General features: G+C 38.3%; 1 protein-coding gene across 2 annotated transcripts; it reads left to right on the forward strand.

Annotated features, from left to right (window-relative positions):
* Positions 1-4: 4 nt before the first annotated feature.
* Positions 5-13,809, forward strand: LOC111328872 (protein zer-1 homolog). Of its 2 annotated transcripts, XM_022933410.2 has the most exons (20): positions 5-791; positions 1,342-1,577; positions 1,886-2,007; positions 2,723-2,872; positions 3,747-3,805; positions 4,024-4,089; positions 5,105-5,159; positions 5,270-5,323; positions 5,819-5,929; positions 6,051-6,077; positions 6,432-6,482; positions 7,704-7,745; positions 7,927-7,978; positions 8,287-8,357; positions 9,048-9,095; positions 10,784-10,845; positions 11,360-11,492; positions 11,583-11,635; positions 12,394-12,491; positions 12,874-13,809. In XM_022933410.2, exons 1-20 carry the CDS (start codon positions 130-132, stop codon positions 13,017-13,019), a joined length of 2,298 nt encoding a protein of 765 aa, XP_022789145.2. In that variant the 5' UTR covers positions 5-129; the 3' UTR covers positions 13,020-13,809. The 2 variants fall into 2 exon arrangements, with proteins under 2 accessions (XP_022789145.2, XP_022789146.2); XM_022933411.2 differs by lacking the exon at positions 6,051-6,077.
* The last annotated feature ends 4,180 nt before the right edge of the window (positions 13,810-17,989 follow it).

Raw genomic sequence — 17,989 nt, forward strand, 5'->3', positions numbered from 1 at the left:
CCGTGTTACTACTGGGAACTACTTAAAAGTGAAAGAGTGAAAGACGCTACGAAAGGAAGAACATTTATTTTCATCATCTTACTTTTGTTTTTCGATGAGTTATCTTCTTATTACGATGGGAAAGCGCTGATGTCATCGTCAGTAAAGATGACCAAAGATTCATCACGTAAACAGAGTGTTTCATCTCTAGCTGAACTGTGTTTAAAGTCTTCTTTAAAATACCTTGAATCGTTTAAGATATGGGATGAACGATTAAATACCTTTCTACCTGAAGATATTTGTACAGCACTTATAAGTAAAAAGCTGAGTTCGGGACATTGTGATGATGAATTTGTGTCGACATATTTGGCTGACGTTAAGACAAGCAGGATTACGAAGGTCCACATGAGTGGGGCACGCATAACAGACCTTGGACTGGAATTCATTTCTCGTCATCCTCTGCGAGAAGTCGATATATCATATTGTGAAGTTTCAGAAAAAACCCTCGTCTCTTTGGCTAAATGCAGAAACACTCTGACTTCTTTAAAGATGATTCATTGCCGTCAAATCACTGAGTTTAAGGAACTCCGTCATTTGATTGGTCTTAAGAGTTTGGACGTTTCAGACACTTGGCTAGACGATCGAAATGGAACTCGATGTTTTGCAGATCTGGTCAATCTGCGAATGTTGAACTTGAGTGGAACAGAAATTGTTTCGCTGGATCCATTAAATACTCTGGCGATGCTCACAAGTCTCGACTTGTCGTTATGTAGGGAGATCGAAAGCATTAAACCATTGGAAAATATTCGAGGGTATGATTTGTTTTGTAATAATAAACACGAAAAAGTCTTTAAAGGGTGATCAATTCTTTTTGAGTGTCTTTACCAGGTTGTCTCTCTGGACTGGAAGCCTTGACTAGAGTGTGAACTTCATGGTGCTCCACAATCAACATTTTGGGACTAACATGGATAAAGATCCCATCTGCAAGGATAATAAAACTCTCCTGGTTGCTTCATGCAAAAATTCTATTGGGATGAGCAGTGTGCTCCGGAAGTACTGACCAGCAGCTGGCATTTTTAGCAACTACTTTTTTCTGAAGTGCTAGCTGCTTTAAATTATAAGCTAAAACAGTAAAGCTCTGTCTTGATTAACACTGGAAAAAAACAATAGATAAGAGCAAGGGGAATAGATGCCAGCAAAAAGATGCTTGTACCCTTTGGGCACAAGCACTCAAAAAGCTTAAGTTGTGCTAGTTATGCCTAAAACTTTTGGCATATGATATCATGATGAACTAATACTGATGAATTAGCCAAATGTTAAATTAAAAATGAAACTCTGTCTTTCACCCTTTTTTGTTTTTAGGTCCCTTCAGTGGTTGTCTCTATATAATTGTAGAAAACTGTTTTCATCAAATCAGACATTACTAGAAAGCTTAGGGAACTTGACCAAACTGCAACATCTGGACTTATCAAAACACGATCCTGATGAAATAGTGGAAATGGAGGGATTCCTAAATTGTAGTGCAGTCTTGGTGAACAGACAATTTCTGGAACGATTACTACCATCTCTTCCAAATTTAGATTGGTTGGACCTTTCAGGTTTGGGTTTTGATTCTTCAATAATGTATAATCATTTTGATTGCAGACTTCTCTTACTAACCTCTTTAATCCCATTATGCTAAGCTCAGTTGGTGTCCCAGGTGTGGACTTGTGTCTTCAGATACAATGGATGTCTGATATTATTAACCATATTTACCTGTACAGAGTTGTCTTAATAAGCTGGCAACTGGTGCATTCCACAGTCTACTCTGAAAAACACCCCGGCTATTCCAAATGCTTGTGGAAGCATGACATTATGCAGCTTACGTGTGGTTACTTAAAATCCGATTTTTTTTTTTTTATGGCAGGTAATGCCAAGTTCAGCTATAGGGACTTTGATCTCTTTAATCAGTACCGTTCAAAGATGCTGAGATTCTTGGGCCTGTTTGGGACAGAGATGTGCCTTTTTCATGAAATTCCTGCAGATGAGGCAAGTGTGAATATGTTATTGGACTAACATTTATAATGATGGGGGTAAGTTTCTAAACAAACTGTGGTGCTGCATCAGGTGGGGGAGTAGAACAAGGTAATTTTGGTTTTATCAACTAAATTGATAATGTAAATTGGCCACTCTACAGAGTTTCAAAGCTGACATTTCAAGCAATAACCCTTCGCCATTTGCTCTAACGCAGGGCTAACGCGTTAGAGCAAATGGCGTTAAGAGCGGCCAATTTACTTATATCAAATCAGCGGATAAAAACAAATTTACCTAACATTTGAAATTGCAAGATTTAATTTGATACAAGCAAAAGAAAACAGGTAAGAGGAGCAGCAGAGAGGGTGGCTCCTGGTCTAGTCTGAGGGACTTTTCAGTTGTGACTGTGGATGCTTTTATTTAAAAAAATAATAAACTTATTAAACTGGTCACATAAACAAACTCATGAAACTTAGTTAGAAGCAGCTGTTTCTCTGAATATGATATAAACATGGAGTCATGACTCGAATTGAATGCTCAAAGCCATCACTATTTTACTACTAGTTTGCCTTTTTGACTTGCAATACTCATCATCTAAGTGCAGTTAAATTTGACTCAAGTCTTAATGACATCAGATTTTGGTATATAAGCTCCTCTATCCCTAACTTAGGTCGTGATATAAGGATGTGCAGTAGATAACATGGAATTCCTTTTATTTTCATGGTGATAGGTGTCTGGAAGGAGGAATATGAAACAGGTCACCTTTTCTGTGTCAATTTATCATAAGAGACCTGAATTTCTGGTCAGGGCCCTGCAAGATTTGTTTAATTTCCTCAGTATGGATGGAGATGATGGCTTCAGTCCAAAGTTCGTTTGTAATGTAAGTGCCCAACTCTGTCATTAATGCTATTTAAGGGAAAATACTGAGGTTTAATGAATGCTAGATTACCTTTAGTTTAATAATTTATGATAACTTAACATATTTCTCTGTATATGTTGTAGTTCAACTTGATGCTTGGTTCAAATTTTATTTTCCTTTGTTCTCGGTCATGTTAATGTATGATAATGAGTTTGAAACAAAGGAAAAAAAAATTTGAACCAAGGATAAAATTGAACTACAACATATACCTTGAAAATTGATTGCTCATTCAGGAGTTTCCCTTACAATAGTTCTTTAGAGTAGAGAATACATACATACATACCGGTACATATACTTTATTAATGCTCGAAATTTACAGAGTAGCTGTAGAGCTAATATCTTCCAGAAAATACACTAAAATAAAATATGCTATATTACAATTCCAATATTATTTATAAACTATGTACAGAAAATTCTGATGAGCTTACAGACTATCCTTATTTACCTCTCACTTTCCTTTATAAGCCCCTTGATATTTATTCACCCCCCTCTCACCCCCCCATGGGAAAACTAAGGGGTTGGAAGCATCTCTCTCCCTCTGGGAGGAGTGATTATTTATGGTATAGAAATAAGCTTGGGTAACAAACATCTGGGTAAATAAAAGGAAAAGCAAGGATTAGAAAGATGGAAATGAGAATCAGATCCTAATACTAAACAAGACTTACACACACTTGGGGGATGTACAGACTTTTCTTTGCAAGTACATGAGGAATATAATGATAGTAGATCCATTATGAGACATGAAATTTGGAAAATATATCAGAATATTTTAGGTGAACTGTTTCTTAACTCCTTTTTGAACCATCTCATCTTTTATTTCATTGCATTTATATAGGTTGTGTTAGGTGCCATGGAGAGTCGCCCAAAAGATAAGCGTGTTCAACTTGCTGGGAGGTAATAACCAAGCCAGTTACACACAGTCACCTAATTTTTTGCAGTCCTTTGCATGATGGGGTCCATGGTTACTTATTTATTTTTTTTTTTTAAACATGTAGAAAAATTGTTTGTACCACATAACAATCTGTTGTTTACTTAGGTAAAGAAAATGTTAATTATCAAAAACAAAAAACCTTTTCATAATGGTCATTGATTAATCCTTATTTTGCTTTTAGTGCATCTTTGTATCATCTATCCAGAGATGAGGATGGAAACGTGAATCTGTCTGAGGAATTAAAGAGGTGACTCCATTTTCCATTAGTCCAATAATACAGGTGTACTTAATATGCAATACTACTCTTTCTCCTTTTTGAGCACCTTCCCATGGGAATCCAAGTTAGGAACCATTGGATACTGCTTAACAGGCTGCAAATGAAATTTCTAGTTTAGTCTGTTTATTTTAACTAATACAAAGCATCCAAATATTCAGTATCTCTGGGTATATCTTAAAAATCGAAGTTTGCAAAGTACTGAGGATTGTGCCGTATAGTTACAGTATGAATTTTTTTTACCATGATTGTATTTCACCAAAAGCATATATGTTTCTGATTTCAGTAATTTTATTACAGTTGAACCTCGATTTTCCTGAACTTGATTATCTGGATTTCTTGATTATCCAGACTTTTTCCTCTGATCCCAATTTTGTCATGAATAGTTATAAGTATGATCAAGATCAGCAGCCATATTCTTTTTAAAACTACAGTATTGAAAAGTGAAGTAGATTCAAGTTTGTTTCACTCTCAGAAAGCAAAAGCAGCACTTGCACATGTCGTAACTAATGAAGAACATTTGAGTGATGTCTGATTGGCTTATAGTTGCTTGTTGCAAAGTGAAATGGTTGTTACCTGTATACCATATTTTGTTCAAAATGATTTATAAATGTTTTGTTTTTATGATTAAATGTTGCTTTCTTATTTTAATCAGTTTTTGTTCTTCATTAATATTCATATTCTTGATTATCTGGACTGTTTTGTCTTGTCCCAACGAGTCCTGATAATCAAGGTTTTACTATCAGTAGAGTTATAATAGACTCAATTAATTGGATAGATTGGTAGGTGTCTGTATAATATTATAATCAAAAAGTTTTTATCGCTCTATATTTTAACAAATGGATCACCTGATATACATACACTCTTTCAATGCCTAAACAGGCATAAGCCTTTTTTTATTTTTTTTCTCTTTTTCTGTGTGACTGAAAGACGAGTTTAACTTTTTATAAAAGTCGGACTATATTTTTGCTTTATTTATTTTTCCCAGACGTATTATTGAGGTGATTATTGGTGCAATGGATTATCATGTCGCTGAGGAGCAGGTATTATTTACAAAGACAGTTTGAGTATGGCAGTTACAGTGAAACCTGTTTCAAATTGTCTTTTTATTTTTAAAAGTCCAGATATACATGGGCATGAAAATTTTCTTTAGTTGCAGAAAAACTGTTGTCTCACTCTTTGCAACTTCAGAATTCCAAGTGATCTGGTGAGTATGCTATCATCCAATTTAACTTTTGTGCACAAGATGAATTGTCTATTTATTTACTACTCTGGTTTTCTTGCTTCTCAAAATGTGCTCAGTATCAAAATAGATGGGTAATTTTGTTTCCTCTTAAAGAAATTAATATTATGGGTGGCTTTAAGTGGTTAATACATTTGATCTCAGGTTGAGAGGTTCCCTTTCAAGCTTAGGTATGGTCAATGTATTTTTTCTTTTTTCGGTGCCTTTCAAAAAAATTTCCGTTAATGGTAGAAGCCCCCCTTGAAGCAAGCTGACCTTTAGTTGATTACCAAAACCTACTTATGGGGTTTTGTATGAGCAACAATTCTGACCCAAATTTTATGTTTCATATACTCTACAAAGGTTTTCTGATTTTAAAATGTGATTTGTTACCTGCCAAAAAACCAAATTTTTAGGAGGATTTGACATTCCCTTTTTATCCTTGTGTGTATTTTAAAAGGATCTTTTCTTAACTTGCAGCCTTCTGACTTCAGAAAAATAGTGGAAGTTTTACTGCGGACTGCCACGATACATAAACGTGACCTCATTCAGAGGATTGCCATTGGAATTTGTAATATGGTGGTGTGTCAGGTAATAGTTTGATATGTATGACTGTGCAATCATTGCAACACCCCAAAAGTGTTTCTAGAAAATAAGGTAAAACTGAATACAGAGTGCAATTTAAACAAACTCTTTTGTTTTATTTTTAAAGACAACATCAGAAGTAGGAATATGGGAGGTAAGATAAACATGATTGAGAACAGAGTATCCCAACAAATCTTCTGAAGATTGTTTACATAGTGATAATGATTGTAATTGCACCAGTGGTATTAAAAAAAAAAGTTTAACATGTAACTTATTGTCACAGAAGTGGGTTAGCATCCAAAGTAAAAAAAAAAAAAAAATTATAATTCCTAATTCAGTTTGAGATCCTTGATGTGAAAGGGTAAGAAATAATACAGGGAGTTAGTAATATCTCTTGAGTCTTCTTATTTAATCTGGCTGCCTCTCAGGCCTGTTGATCTGATGACAGGGTATATCTTACATGAAGATGGTAATTAATTTTTTTTTTCTTATGTCTCAATTTATTTAGATTCAAGATTCACCCAAAATCGTTGTGGGTAGAGACTTGAAGGGTGTGGAGGTAACATCATGATACTTCTCGTATCTAAAAGCGAAATATTGTGTTAGTTATGGGTTCAGAAGGACTTTTATTGGAGGATGACCTGACTATGCTGTGATATTAAGGCTTTTTGAAGGACCTTTATTGGAGGATTTAATTAATTTAATTTAATTTATTCAACTTTGCCGACAGGCAGGACACTGCGACAGCTTGCGCCAATTACCGCAGGCCCAGTAAACCCACCCATCCCACCCCAGGGGAGGACATCCACCACACAGTAATCTCGTGTGTGGGAAATTAACGTCTCCTACCCCTAACCCTGCAGGAGACGGAACCTCCATTTATTCATCCCTATCCAAGAAGACTAGAATATCTAACCATTTATTTGATGTTATAGAAAAGTAGCATATTCTTCTCAATTATTTTAAGACCTTGAGTGTTGGTCTGGCCGGGGCGCGAACCCTCGACCTCCCACACAACAGTCCAGCGCTCTATCCATTGAGCTAACCAGGAGGCAGTAGTCAGGATGACCTGACTAATCTGTGATATTAAGGCTTTTTGAAGGACCTTTAATGGAGATGGCCTGACTATGCTGTGATATGAAGGCTTTTTGAAGGACCTTTAATGGAGATGGCCTGACTATGCTGTGATATTAAGGCTTTTTGAAGGACCTTTAATGGAGATGACCTGACTATGCTGTGATATTAAGGCTTTTTGAAGGACCTTTAGTGGAGATGGCCTGACTAATCTATGATATTAAGGCTTTTTGAAGGACTTTTATTGGAGGATGACCTGACTATGCTGTGATATTAAGGCTTTTTGAAGGACTTTTATTGGAGGATGACCTAACTATGCTGTGATATGAAGGCTTTTTGAAGGACCTTTAATGGAGATGGCCTGACTATGCTGTGATATTAAGGCTTTTTTTTATCCCATCTGTATTTGTAAGATACAGTGCCACTCCTTTATAATGAAGACCTCCCTTAACAAACGTTGGTGTTACCTTTTTGGAGTATAACTAAATGGTATTTTACAGTGTCCCCTTTAGAGTGCTTTTCAATAGATTGTAGTTATTGTTAACTATTAACTGTGAAACCAAACCAAAATAATCATGCAACGGTCAATCACTAAGAGAGCTTCTTAGCGAGAGGAGCAGAGCTGAAAAATGGTGTCTTTTGGAGTCGTGTATCATCTGATCAATTAATAATTTTCTTATTAAACAAGCGTGTGTTTTCCTTGCAGAAAATTCTTCAAATTATACGATACAAGATGGGAAACAACCCGGTAACGATTTCTTGTTCCTGTTTATTTCCACTTTACTGATATCTATTGCAAACAATGGGTAACCTCTGGAGGGTCTTCTTTCATTGAGTTTATCAGACTGGATGTAATTCTACGTAGTGATTGGCTCTTGAGCATACAGCTTCAACTGATGTGACTGATACACTAAATAACTTTTGTGTAGGAGCTCGGTGGCGTCATGGAAGGCTGTTGGAGTGCTTTGTGGAACATGACAGGTACAAAAAAAGTGAATTAAGCAGTGTTTGTGAAGACTCAGTGTGCTCCTCTCCAGACCCTCTTCTTTTTTTGAAAATTTTAGTTCCTTCATGATAGACAACCAATAGAGCAGGTTAAGCAAAAATCTCATAATTCCCAGTTACAGCCCCACTACAAGTCGCATTGGTATCTACCTACTCTGATGAGAGGTGATGTAGCCATCATAGAGGCAAGCGTTGAGTAGGAAATATGACTATCCTTCGATATTGACGTAGTAGTGGTTAGATAAAAAAAATATTCAATTGAAGTTCTGTTGTACCTCACTTAGATGAAACGCCTGAAAACTGCGCACTGTTTATAGTTCACGGAGGACTAGAGCTATTCAGGAAATGTCATGAGGTAGGTTTTCGTATCTTAAAATTCTTTTACATGTAAGATTAGAGAAAATAGCACGAGGATCCCCTGTCATTGGATCCTAAGTGATATGCAATGAAACGATGTTCTTGGCGGTGTGTGCAGGTGGGTGGAAGTGCACAGGGGAAAAGTTCTGTTTCTCTCTTCTCTGAAAGTTCTTCCAAACCGTGATCTTCTTTAGTTCTTGTATTTTGATAATTTATATAGGTAATCACATGGGGTCGAGTAAAATTAAGGATTAATATCACTTGTGTTTTCGGAAGTTGCTGAAATTGCCCGAGTCGCGCAGCGACGAGGGCAATTTCTGCAACTTCCGAAGACACAAGTGATATTAATCCTTAATTTTACCAGGAACCATGTGATTACTTGTTTATAATATAAGGGGCAAAATGTTTTCTTACTGATCTCGCGCAAAACGGGACGCCATTGTTACAAAACAAACAGAAATTTCTTTACCTTGGCAGCCATTGCTAAGCGATTTTCAGTCAATCATTTTCAAGTAATTTTGCCCGGGGCAATTACAAAAATTAAGAAAAAATGCCCTTTTGTCTTGACCAATCACAATTCAGTAATTTCGCCCCTTATATGATAATGATGTTTATTATTGTTATCATTGTTGCAATCATCATCATCAGTAAGAGATATTTTTCCTCATTTTATTCCTTTTTTTGACAGAGAATGAGCGATCGACGAGATCTGGTGCGGAACATGTTAGGACTTATGGTGAGTGACACCCCCTTTCCACTGGGCTCTAAGACGTGATTGGCATGCAACTTTTCGTGACAGTGCCAACACATTATCCATCGAATAGGCGAGCAAGACTGAGAGACAAACGAATCAGCTAGAGGGCGTATTCTAATCCAGCACCAAACTGTCCTATGTTACTTAAAAGGAAGTTAACAAAAGCTGGAAAATTGGGAATACTGTCAGACTTTTTTGCGTCTCGTAGATGTTGTAGAGGCGTTGTACCTGTCTTTGAAATCGTGGTACTAGTGGTTCTTTGGGGCAATTCTATCCACTGTAACCTTTAGAACTTTTATGACGACTGCATTCTGGGTGTAAAGAAAACTGGTGGGACCACTTTTAATCTAGTCTCCCTCGCAGCCGTTTTTTGGATGTCACGCAACGCTCCCCCAAAAGAACGGCTGCTGACATCCGAACTACATTCCTTTCTCATTGTCCTTGCGGTTTGTTTGCGGTCTATTGAACAGACCAATCACATACCAGAAAATCTGAATGACGTAAGGTTTCACGTGAAAATGTGGATGTGGCAGATGATCTAGCTACCATGTCGGGAGAAACACTGAAGAAAATTGTCAATGAGAGCTCAAAATGTTTCACATGTTCATCGTTGTGCCCTGGTAAAGATAGAGTATATATTTTTGGGAAAACTTCTCACAATTTCGTTGAAATTATAGAATCTACGCTTAACATAGACGTCAACTGCTACGCCAACGACACGAACGCTAGATTGTTTGAGTGATTGTTAAAGTTTCAGCGAGCAACTGAGAAGTAGAAGCTAAAAGCTGAACTGAAACTCTTTATTCGCACTACTTCAAGAGGTTACTACAGATTATAAAAGTCAGAATATATAAGAAACAGTAAATTACATCAATAATCAAAATGAAATACAAGACGCATTTCAATCGAGGCCAAGGGTTAAACGCTTGCTTCGCCCTACAGATGGAGATCAGGAGGAAAAAAGCGCGTGCTTGCCGTCAACAAACCGGGCGAAGGCTCTGAGAACACTGCAATTTAGGTCGGCCAACGTCTCCTACACTACTTGTATTTCTTCATTTGCCAGTCCGCTGCTAGCTGGAGTGAACCCGATTAGTTATGTTCGTTGCTTCTTATCACCGGTACAGGAAATCGGCCCGAATTATCGAGTGTTTCCGCACGTTGGTACAACGCAACAACAATAACAATAATATGACCACTTTCATCGGTAACATGGTCAAACACGAGCGGGAGTGCTTGATATATTAACGATTTCCCGGATCCTGTAGGCAACTTAACAAACACATCTTCTTTCTCGACTAAAAATTTTCTAATTGCAAGCTTCTGGTGAGCATTAAGCTCGAAAATTTTGAACTTTGACGACGCTTTGCGAGAAGCTCCTTAAAGCACCGCCATTTGTCTTGTGTTTTCCACATGAGGATCGCGATAGAAAACGATATCTGATTGGACGAATCTCAAAAGGTGAGTCTGGCGCGAAAAGGTTCCTGAAAATGGAACCCGAGCTGTGATTGGCCAATTCGGAGAAAGGAATGTAGTTCGGTTGTCAGCAGCCGTTCTTTTGGGGGAGCGTTGCGTGACATCCATAAAAACGGCTGCGAGGGAGACTACTTTTAATCCCGTGCGCATTTGAAACCTCTTTCTTTCTGTGATCTTTTCCTTTTTGTCGTTGTCAGGGTAATGTGGCAGAAGTGGCTGGACTACGACCAAAACTGATGCCATTTGTTCATGTTTTCTAGTAAGTTTAGCTTGTCGCTAAATTTCCTCAGAGTTAAAGAATAGAAAGCGTCAACTTAATCCAGAGAATTCTGCAAATCTGATTGAAATAAAAGTGAATTGTCAGCGGACTGAAGAAACATTTGAATGATTAACTATTACCGACAGTAATCTGGGATTATTTTGGGTTTTCTCCCCTCCGTTATGTGATAGATCCAAAAGATTCGCGCAAATTTCCACTTGGTCATCGGCAAATTCCTGCGCCATGGGCAGATGATTCGTTTTTACTGAGTCCACTTTAGTTCCTTGATATATTTTCTGATATATTTTCTTTTGCTCTAATCGACCTTTGTGATTATTATGATTTTGGTTTTACGCAAATCAATAGAAAAGCATTCTTAAAATACACTTGACGGGTGATAACTTAAGATTAAGACCCTTGACAGCAATCATTCTCTTAGCTTGATCTTCTTGTGCACGAGCCGTACACTCACAGAGAAGCTCTTTAATTTTTTCAATTAACTTGTTCCTCTTAGCGAATTGTTGCTCACTGAGGGTGAACTGGAGGTGACATACAATGCAGGAGGGATAGTTAGTCACCTGGCTTTTGATGGAGTAAACAACTGGACAAGTCACACCGTCTCTCGTACACAAGCGCTGCAAAGATTGGTAGGTTAATGTTGAAGCCCACTTTGTGTTTTCTGGAGTTGTTTGACACATTACTAACCGCTTACTTTACTATCATTTCTCTAACTTCAGGCGGAGACAGTGGATAAATGGGACATTGAAACAGCACGACAAATGAGCTATCGGTAAGATGATTAATCCATGAATTAGTCTGCGCGACAGACGACAATTTTTTTAACTTATCTGGCGAGCGGAGTGCAAGGCGATTGCAAAGGACGATTTGCACACTAGAAAAAGGGCGAGAAAAAAACAAATAACGACGTTTTCTTTTTCGCGTGCTTCACTTATGCGTTACTGATGCACGTCAGAAAAACGCAAAAATGACGCCTGATCTTCAGGCTACCCAATCAAAGTACTCGATCGTGTAGTGTGACCGTCCGGGCATGCGTGGTCATGAAAGTCAGATGAAGAGTTGTTTGTCAGTCAAGTGTTAAAAGTCTGGTCCGTGAAAACTGACTGTTCGGCTTTGCTATGATGCTATTGGCTGGAATGCTGCAGTGGTGTTGGTCAGTCTCAATCCGTTAGTGACATAAAATCGCTCTGTTCAAAAAACAGACTTACAGCATTCGACAGACAAACAATTTCTTATTTAACATTGATGATGCTCTCAGTTCAGGTCACAGTGTCAAAGCGTCTATCACTGTCTAGACGGCAGGACAACAGTCTTTTTCAGTTCTACTCTTATCTGGACGATTTAGCTACACTATCCCATAAAAGATTTATTGGGGCGCTCGCTAGAAATACTCGATCGGATCTTGACTTTTTTTTCCCACAAATGGTCCACTTTAGTTCGTAAAAGTGAGCCATTTTTTTTAAATAATCATAAATTGTTTCTGTTATATCGTTATTTGTGTTCACTCTTTTTTTCCCTTTCATTCTTCAGCTCCTTTGCTCCAATATTAAAGCTGATATCAGGCTGTGATACACCAGAGATACATTACTGGGCTACCTGGGCACTGGCTAACCTCTGCAATGTTGACCGTAAGTTAGAAGTGTTGTTTCACTCTAAAGGCTCTGGTTGTTCAAAGAGCGGATAACGCTATCCAACGGATAAATCGCTATCCAGCGGATAAGTGTTACCAAAACGTACTGCACTATCCACCGGACAGAGATTTATCCAGTGTATTGCGTTATCCATCCTTTGAACAACCGGGGCCAGATCGTCGAAACAACTGTGCACTCTCTTCTGTAGGACAATCTTCATACTTTGATTCCCTGTGTAGTTTACTACAAGTTGATCAGGCTAAAACAAAGAGTAATAAAGAGAAGTGTACGAAAAACGCCTTGATATGGGATTCAATGTTTTCGCTTTTTTTACCTTGTCTTGTATTTGTTTAAGCCCTATCATTTGATCCTATTTCAGCTGAGAAATATTGCAAACTGGTCACCGACGAAGGTGGTGTCGAGTTATTGCAAGATCTACACTGCAGCCCCAGGACTTCTCAGAGGGTCCGAGAACTCGCCGACCAGACTCTTCGTCGGTGCCGACTACACGCCGGAAACGTCTAAAACGTGGAGGTTGTTTGTTCATACTTAGGCAAATCAGTCGACTGTTAGTGGTAATCAGCCCTAAGAGGCTATGAACTGGGTTACTTAATGTAGGAGGAATGTTTCAGCAGGTGGTCTCTCGCTCTCGCCTTATTTTTTGGTCTGTTTGGTGTAGGAGACAAACCTTAATTAACGATTCAAATAAATCTTGATGAAGTTTTTAATGAAAAGTTCTTAAATGCAGGTATGCAATCTGTATGATTTCTTTGTAAGGTACGTTTGGCTAAAAAAACTGTGCCAAATATAAATTTTGATATATTCAGAACGGTAGCGTCGAGATAAATACAAAAAAATGATAAGAGAAAGTCAGTGGCGGAAATTAAGCTATCCATACTATGAAGGAAATCCTGCTAGCCTGCGGAGCAGGCATTCTAGTGGAGTTTGGGCGAAAATTAGACCGCGCGAAAAATGGAGCGAGGCGAAAAATTTGGAGGTGGGGGAAGGGCGGTAGGAGAGAAGAGTTCCCCTCTCTCCTCTCGCCCTCCCCCCCACCTCCTAATTTTTCGCCTCGCTCCATATTTCGCGCGGTCTAATTTTTGCCCAAACTCTACTAGTACGCCTGCTCTGCAGGCGAAAATCCTGCTAGCGAACTGCTCTCACTTTCTCGAGGCCTAAGAGATATTGTTTGTATGTAGGGAAGATGAAAAATGCTTTTACCATCGAAAGGCTTTAAAATTAATCGGTTTAGGAGTCAACAGCCTCATTGTCGCTGGACGTGCTGCAAAGGAATGAATAAATGTTACTAATCCAAGTTTGTTTTGTTTGTTTGTTTGTTTGTTTTGTTTTTTTTTTGTCGTTGTCGTCGGCGGTGTATCATGATTGCTTGTGAACTAATTATTGCAAGAAGAAATAGGAAACATTCTTCTGATTTACAAGTATGAATTGCTGTTAACTTTCTCCAAATAAGGCGAAATACTCTTTGTGCGCTCTTGTTAGAAACGAGCTTTCCCAGAACCACGCCAGGACAATATGAGGGACCTAACGCAACCACGACGGCGACGGCAACGAGGACGTGGAAAAACAAGAGATCTAATTGGCAGAACAATAGCTCAGCACGTGCGTTTTAAAACTTTGTACATTTCTTAGCCGTCCAATGCAAAACAACAACGTGAAATCGCCAAAATTTGCGTCGTCTGCGAACCGAAACCGCGACGCCAAATTATTTTAATTTCCATTTGGAACTCAACGCTACTTTTATACGTCATGCTGAAGTTGAGCCGTGGCGCCGTATAAGACAGTAAGCTCCTGCAACCATTTTTAAAATTCTAACTAAGAGTATAAATTTATTTTTTAATCGAAGTCTTCCTTAGCGTTGCCGTCCTGATTGCGTAAGGTTCCTATTAATTTTGAAGGAATCAGATCGTATACCTAACTGTGTACAATACGTCCTATTATGAGAGGGGTAAATCCTGCGCACATTTCACGCATATCGAAAAATAGAAATAACAGAAAAAGCAAAAAATTCACGTTTCACGGGGTTTTAATGTTGTATTTTCACTGGAAATTAAAAACGATTGATCCCGTGCCCACCTCCATCAGTCCTGACAATCAAGCGTTTGGAATTCTGAACAACACTCGTCAGTGGACTTTTTTTCCATGTCCACTACTGTTCTGCTTTGAAAGTATATTAATTTTTAGATAATGAGAAGGAATTACAACTTGGTCGCCCCAGAGAGTGCGGGATTCAAAGACTACTTCATCGGCTAAATTTCTCCTCCTCATCAGTAATCACTTCTGTGATAATTTTGCGCCCAGATTTTCCGGTCTCCGTAAGCATAGATAATAAAGTAACAATCCTGGGCAGATTTTCCATGGTCGGTGAGTGGTGTGTATGCATAGTTAGATTTTATTCAGGTGTGGTGTCATCATTAGAGTTAGAAATCTTTGTTAAGAGCAGGTACAATCACATTGAACAAGCTGTTGGCACATTTAAGTCGTTTTATTCTATTTGCAAAAATCAGTCACATGGACTGGACTCATTTTGTGTCGTAAGTGATAAGCCGGGAAACTTTCACCATACCATCAGCCAATCAGATGCCGTTAACAAGTATTTACAGTTGAGTTCTTATTGGCTATTAGAGAATGAATCTTTGTTGTGGTTGGCCGTTGTAGTTACTTTGGTTTTACACCGGAAACTCAATCGGAAAGCTTTTCAGCTGCTATTTCCGGTTAGCCCAGCACGTACGACGTTGATTTTCCGCGACCAGTCAAGTCATCTTTCAACAGGGACACCACGCTTGGGATAAAGTTTTTTATACTATTATTTGTATCCAGTCAAAAACAAAAGATCGCACTCGTTTATCTTCATTTGAATTCAGAAACATGCTAGAAAAATTTGTCTTTTCAGCAAATTCGCAGAATAAACGGATGTCCTTAATACCCGGAATGTGGGGTGATTGAAAACTGAAAGATACTGCGGATTTTCTTGGAATTAGCGAGGGTACTTGATCTTACGGATGGGAAAATAAAAATATTTCTCGTAAAGAATCTCCAAAAAGTGAAAGCTGTTTCACATTTTGGGGAAAAACAGAAGACTACTGTGAGAGCATTTTGAAAAGATTGCTTCGAAGAATTTCGTAGAAAACGTAAAATTGGAATCTTTACGCACTGTGGAAGTCTTCAACTCAGGTAACTCAAACAATTCTTAAGCAAATGATCAGAGCTGAGAAGTACGTAATCTTTAAAACGTATTTTGAAAACAGGTCCCTTGAATTCAAGAGAGTAAATACCTGTTCAATTCATTCAAGACTTGGGTAAACTATTTTTACTCTTTCTCTAGCGGGAAAATTCGATTGTGACCCAAACGTAGTTCACGTTTCCACGAACCAAGCAAGTTTCCGTGCCCTTTTGTTTTGCGCCTCAGTTTTGTAAGTTGATCTGGATCGCCGGCTGAGACTTCAATGAGCAGTTATTTGGTCTCAGGCGTGTTTCATTTCAACATATTTCGATGACGGATTTATGGGAAGCGATTCCACTTGAAAGCTGTATAAACTAAGGAGTCAAAATGTAGACTAAGCGGAGCAGTAAAGAAATGTTACCCTCTTAAGCTTCTTAATTACCAATTCAAGTAGATTCATCTAAAAGGGGTCTCTTTTATTCATCCCTTTTATTTATGGAGCTAAACTGTACATAAGCGACCCGTAAATAGCAAGAAGAACGTGAAAAGAATATATAATGTTGGAATGTTGAATAGTGACCAAACTCCAATCGGTGTATTTAAAGATATTATTAAAAAATGAAAGAAATTTACCACAAGCTATGGGGGCACCTTCGAGGAAATATGGAGGTTGGTTTGCTTTTTGGCATCTCAGGTTGCAATTTTTGAAGTGAAAATTATGGCCTAATTGTTTGTCGATTGGTTTTTGCTTTCTTGATTCAGTTGCCAGGTGGCAGAGAATCACATTACTTGTCCTATATACTGATCAACATTTTATAAAAGCTTGAAAGGCCCACATCAGCGCCGCCCGCACTGAAAAATTTAAGAAACTAACACAACGAAATTTCTTAATCGTGTTAAAATGCAAGCAGGTCGACCGCGTTGTTTAATGCTCTCAGGAGACGTTTTTGTGAGCATAATTGAAATTACGCTTAGATTCTATTATCGCCTAACATTCGACCGAGAAACATTTTATTAGAAAACGCTGCAAGCTGTAGTGTAGTCATTGCGACTGCAATATTTCACCTTGAACAGTGGAGAATGAACGAATTCATCAAAGCAAGTAAGGAGTGCCGGACATAGGTGAACCGTGCATACCAAGTGTACTGAAGCTTTATGACTGTGCAAATCACAGCACGGATCGCATATTCTTTTAGTACCTCGTCATCACGCTCTTTCTTAAAGAGTTGTTACACTTTGCCGCATATCTGCGCAAAACACTTATTTAATTTACTCATTATTGTAATGGGTAAAATGTTATGATACAGCTTCCAACTCAGTGCGTGCCGGTCATCGCGGAAATCGGGGAAGGTACTTTAAATAGCGTATCTTTCAGTTTATTTGTTCATTAAGGTACCCATGACACATTTAATGCACCTAGATCCTTCAAAATCTTTTAATTCTTCGTCATCTGTTGGTCTTGTCCTAGCCCTTTCGGGGTCGGTCTACCCTAGCAATCCAATAATTATTCCTTTGTTTCCATGCAATAAATGGAATTTTTCATCGACTTAGAAAAGGAAAAAAAACAACTCAAGAAGTAACTTCCTCACGTAGCCTTCTTGAACTTGGGATAAACTCTGATACAAAGCCATCAAGCTCGAAATAACGAGATAAAAAAGCATTTGTATGTAATGCGAAATATTCTTCACGACTCACGATTTCGAGGTATTCTCTTGTGGATTATATTCTAAGTCGAAGATGAGACAAAAAGCTTCCTGAGCCCCTTCCGAAAATACTCAAGATACGTTTAGGAATGTGGACCACAGGGGATTGTAGCAATTGTGATTTATTTCCCTATGGTTTTTCATGAAGCAGATGTGTTTAAGCAAGGTTTCAGGATTCTGGGGCTTCGTGCTTTCTGCGCTTGTCAACTTCTGGGATGTTTGCTTCCGTTTCGAACCGGAAACTGCACGGGAGTATGACGTGTCATCGAGATTAGCGCAAATACGTCAAAGTGATATTCTGGCTAGTAAAGGTTCTATGTAGGACACTAAGCCTGAAAAACACAGGTTGGCTGACGTATAGTAAGAAAAACTGAAGGATGTCGCTCGATTTAACCTTTAAGCACTAAGAGTGACCAGCTTCTAATTTATCCCCACAATAACAGTGCTGGATCATTAACTCAAATCAGGAAAATGAAGGGAATGACTCTTTCATTCTTAAACAAATTCTACCCGTCAGTACCAAAGGAAATGTATAGAGAACAGTATGGAGAATATGGAATACTGATGTTAAGGTATAGACGTAGAACGTCAAAAAATTTTCCCTCGATCGT

The sequence above is a fragment of the Stylophora pistillata genome, chromosome 4 (assembly GCF_964205215.1).
Source record: "Stylophora pistillata chromosome 4, jaStyPist1.2, whole genome shotgun sequence".
Lineage (NCBI taxonomy): Eukaryota > Metazoa > Cnidaria > Anthozoa > Scleractinia > Pocilloporidae > Stylophora > Stylophora pistillata.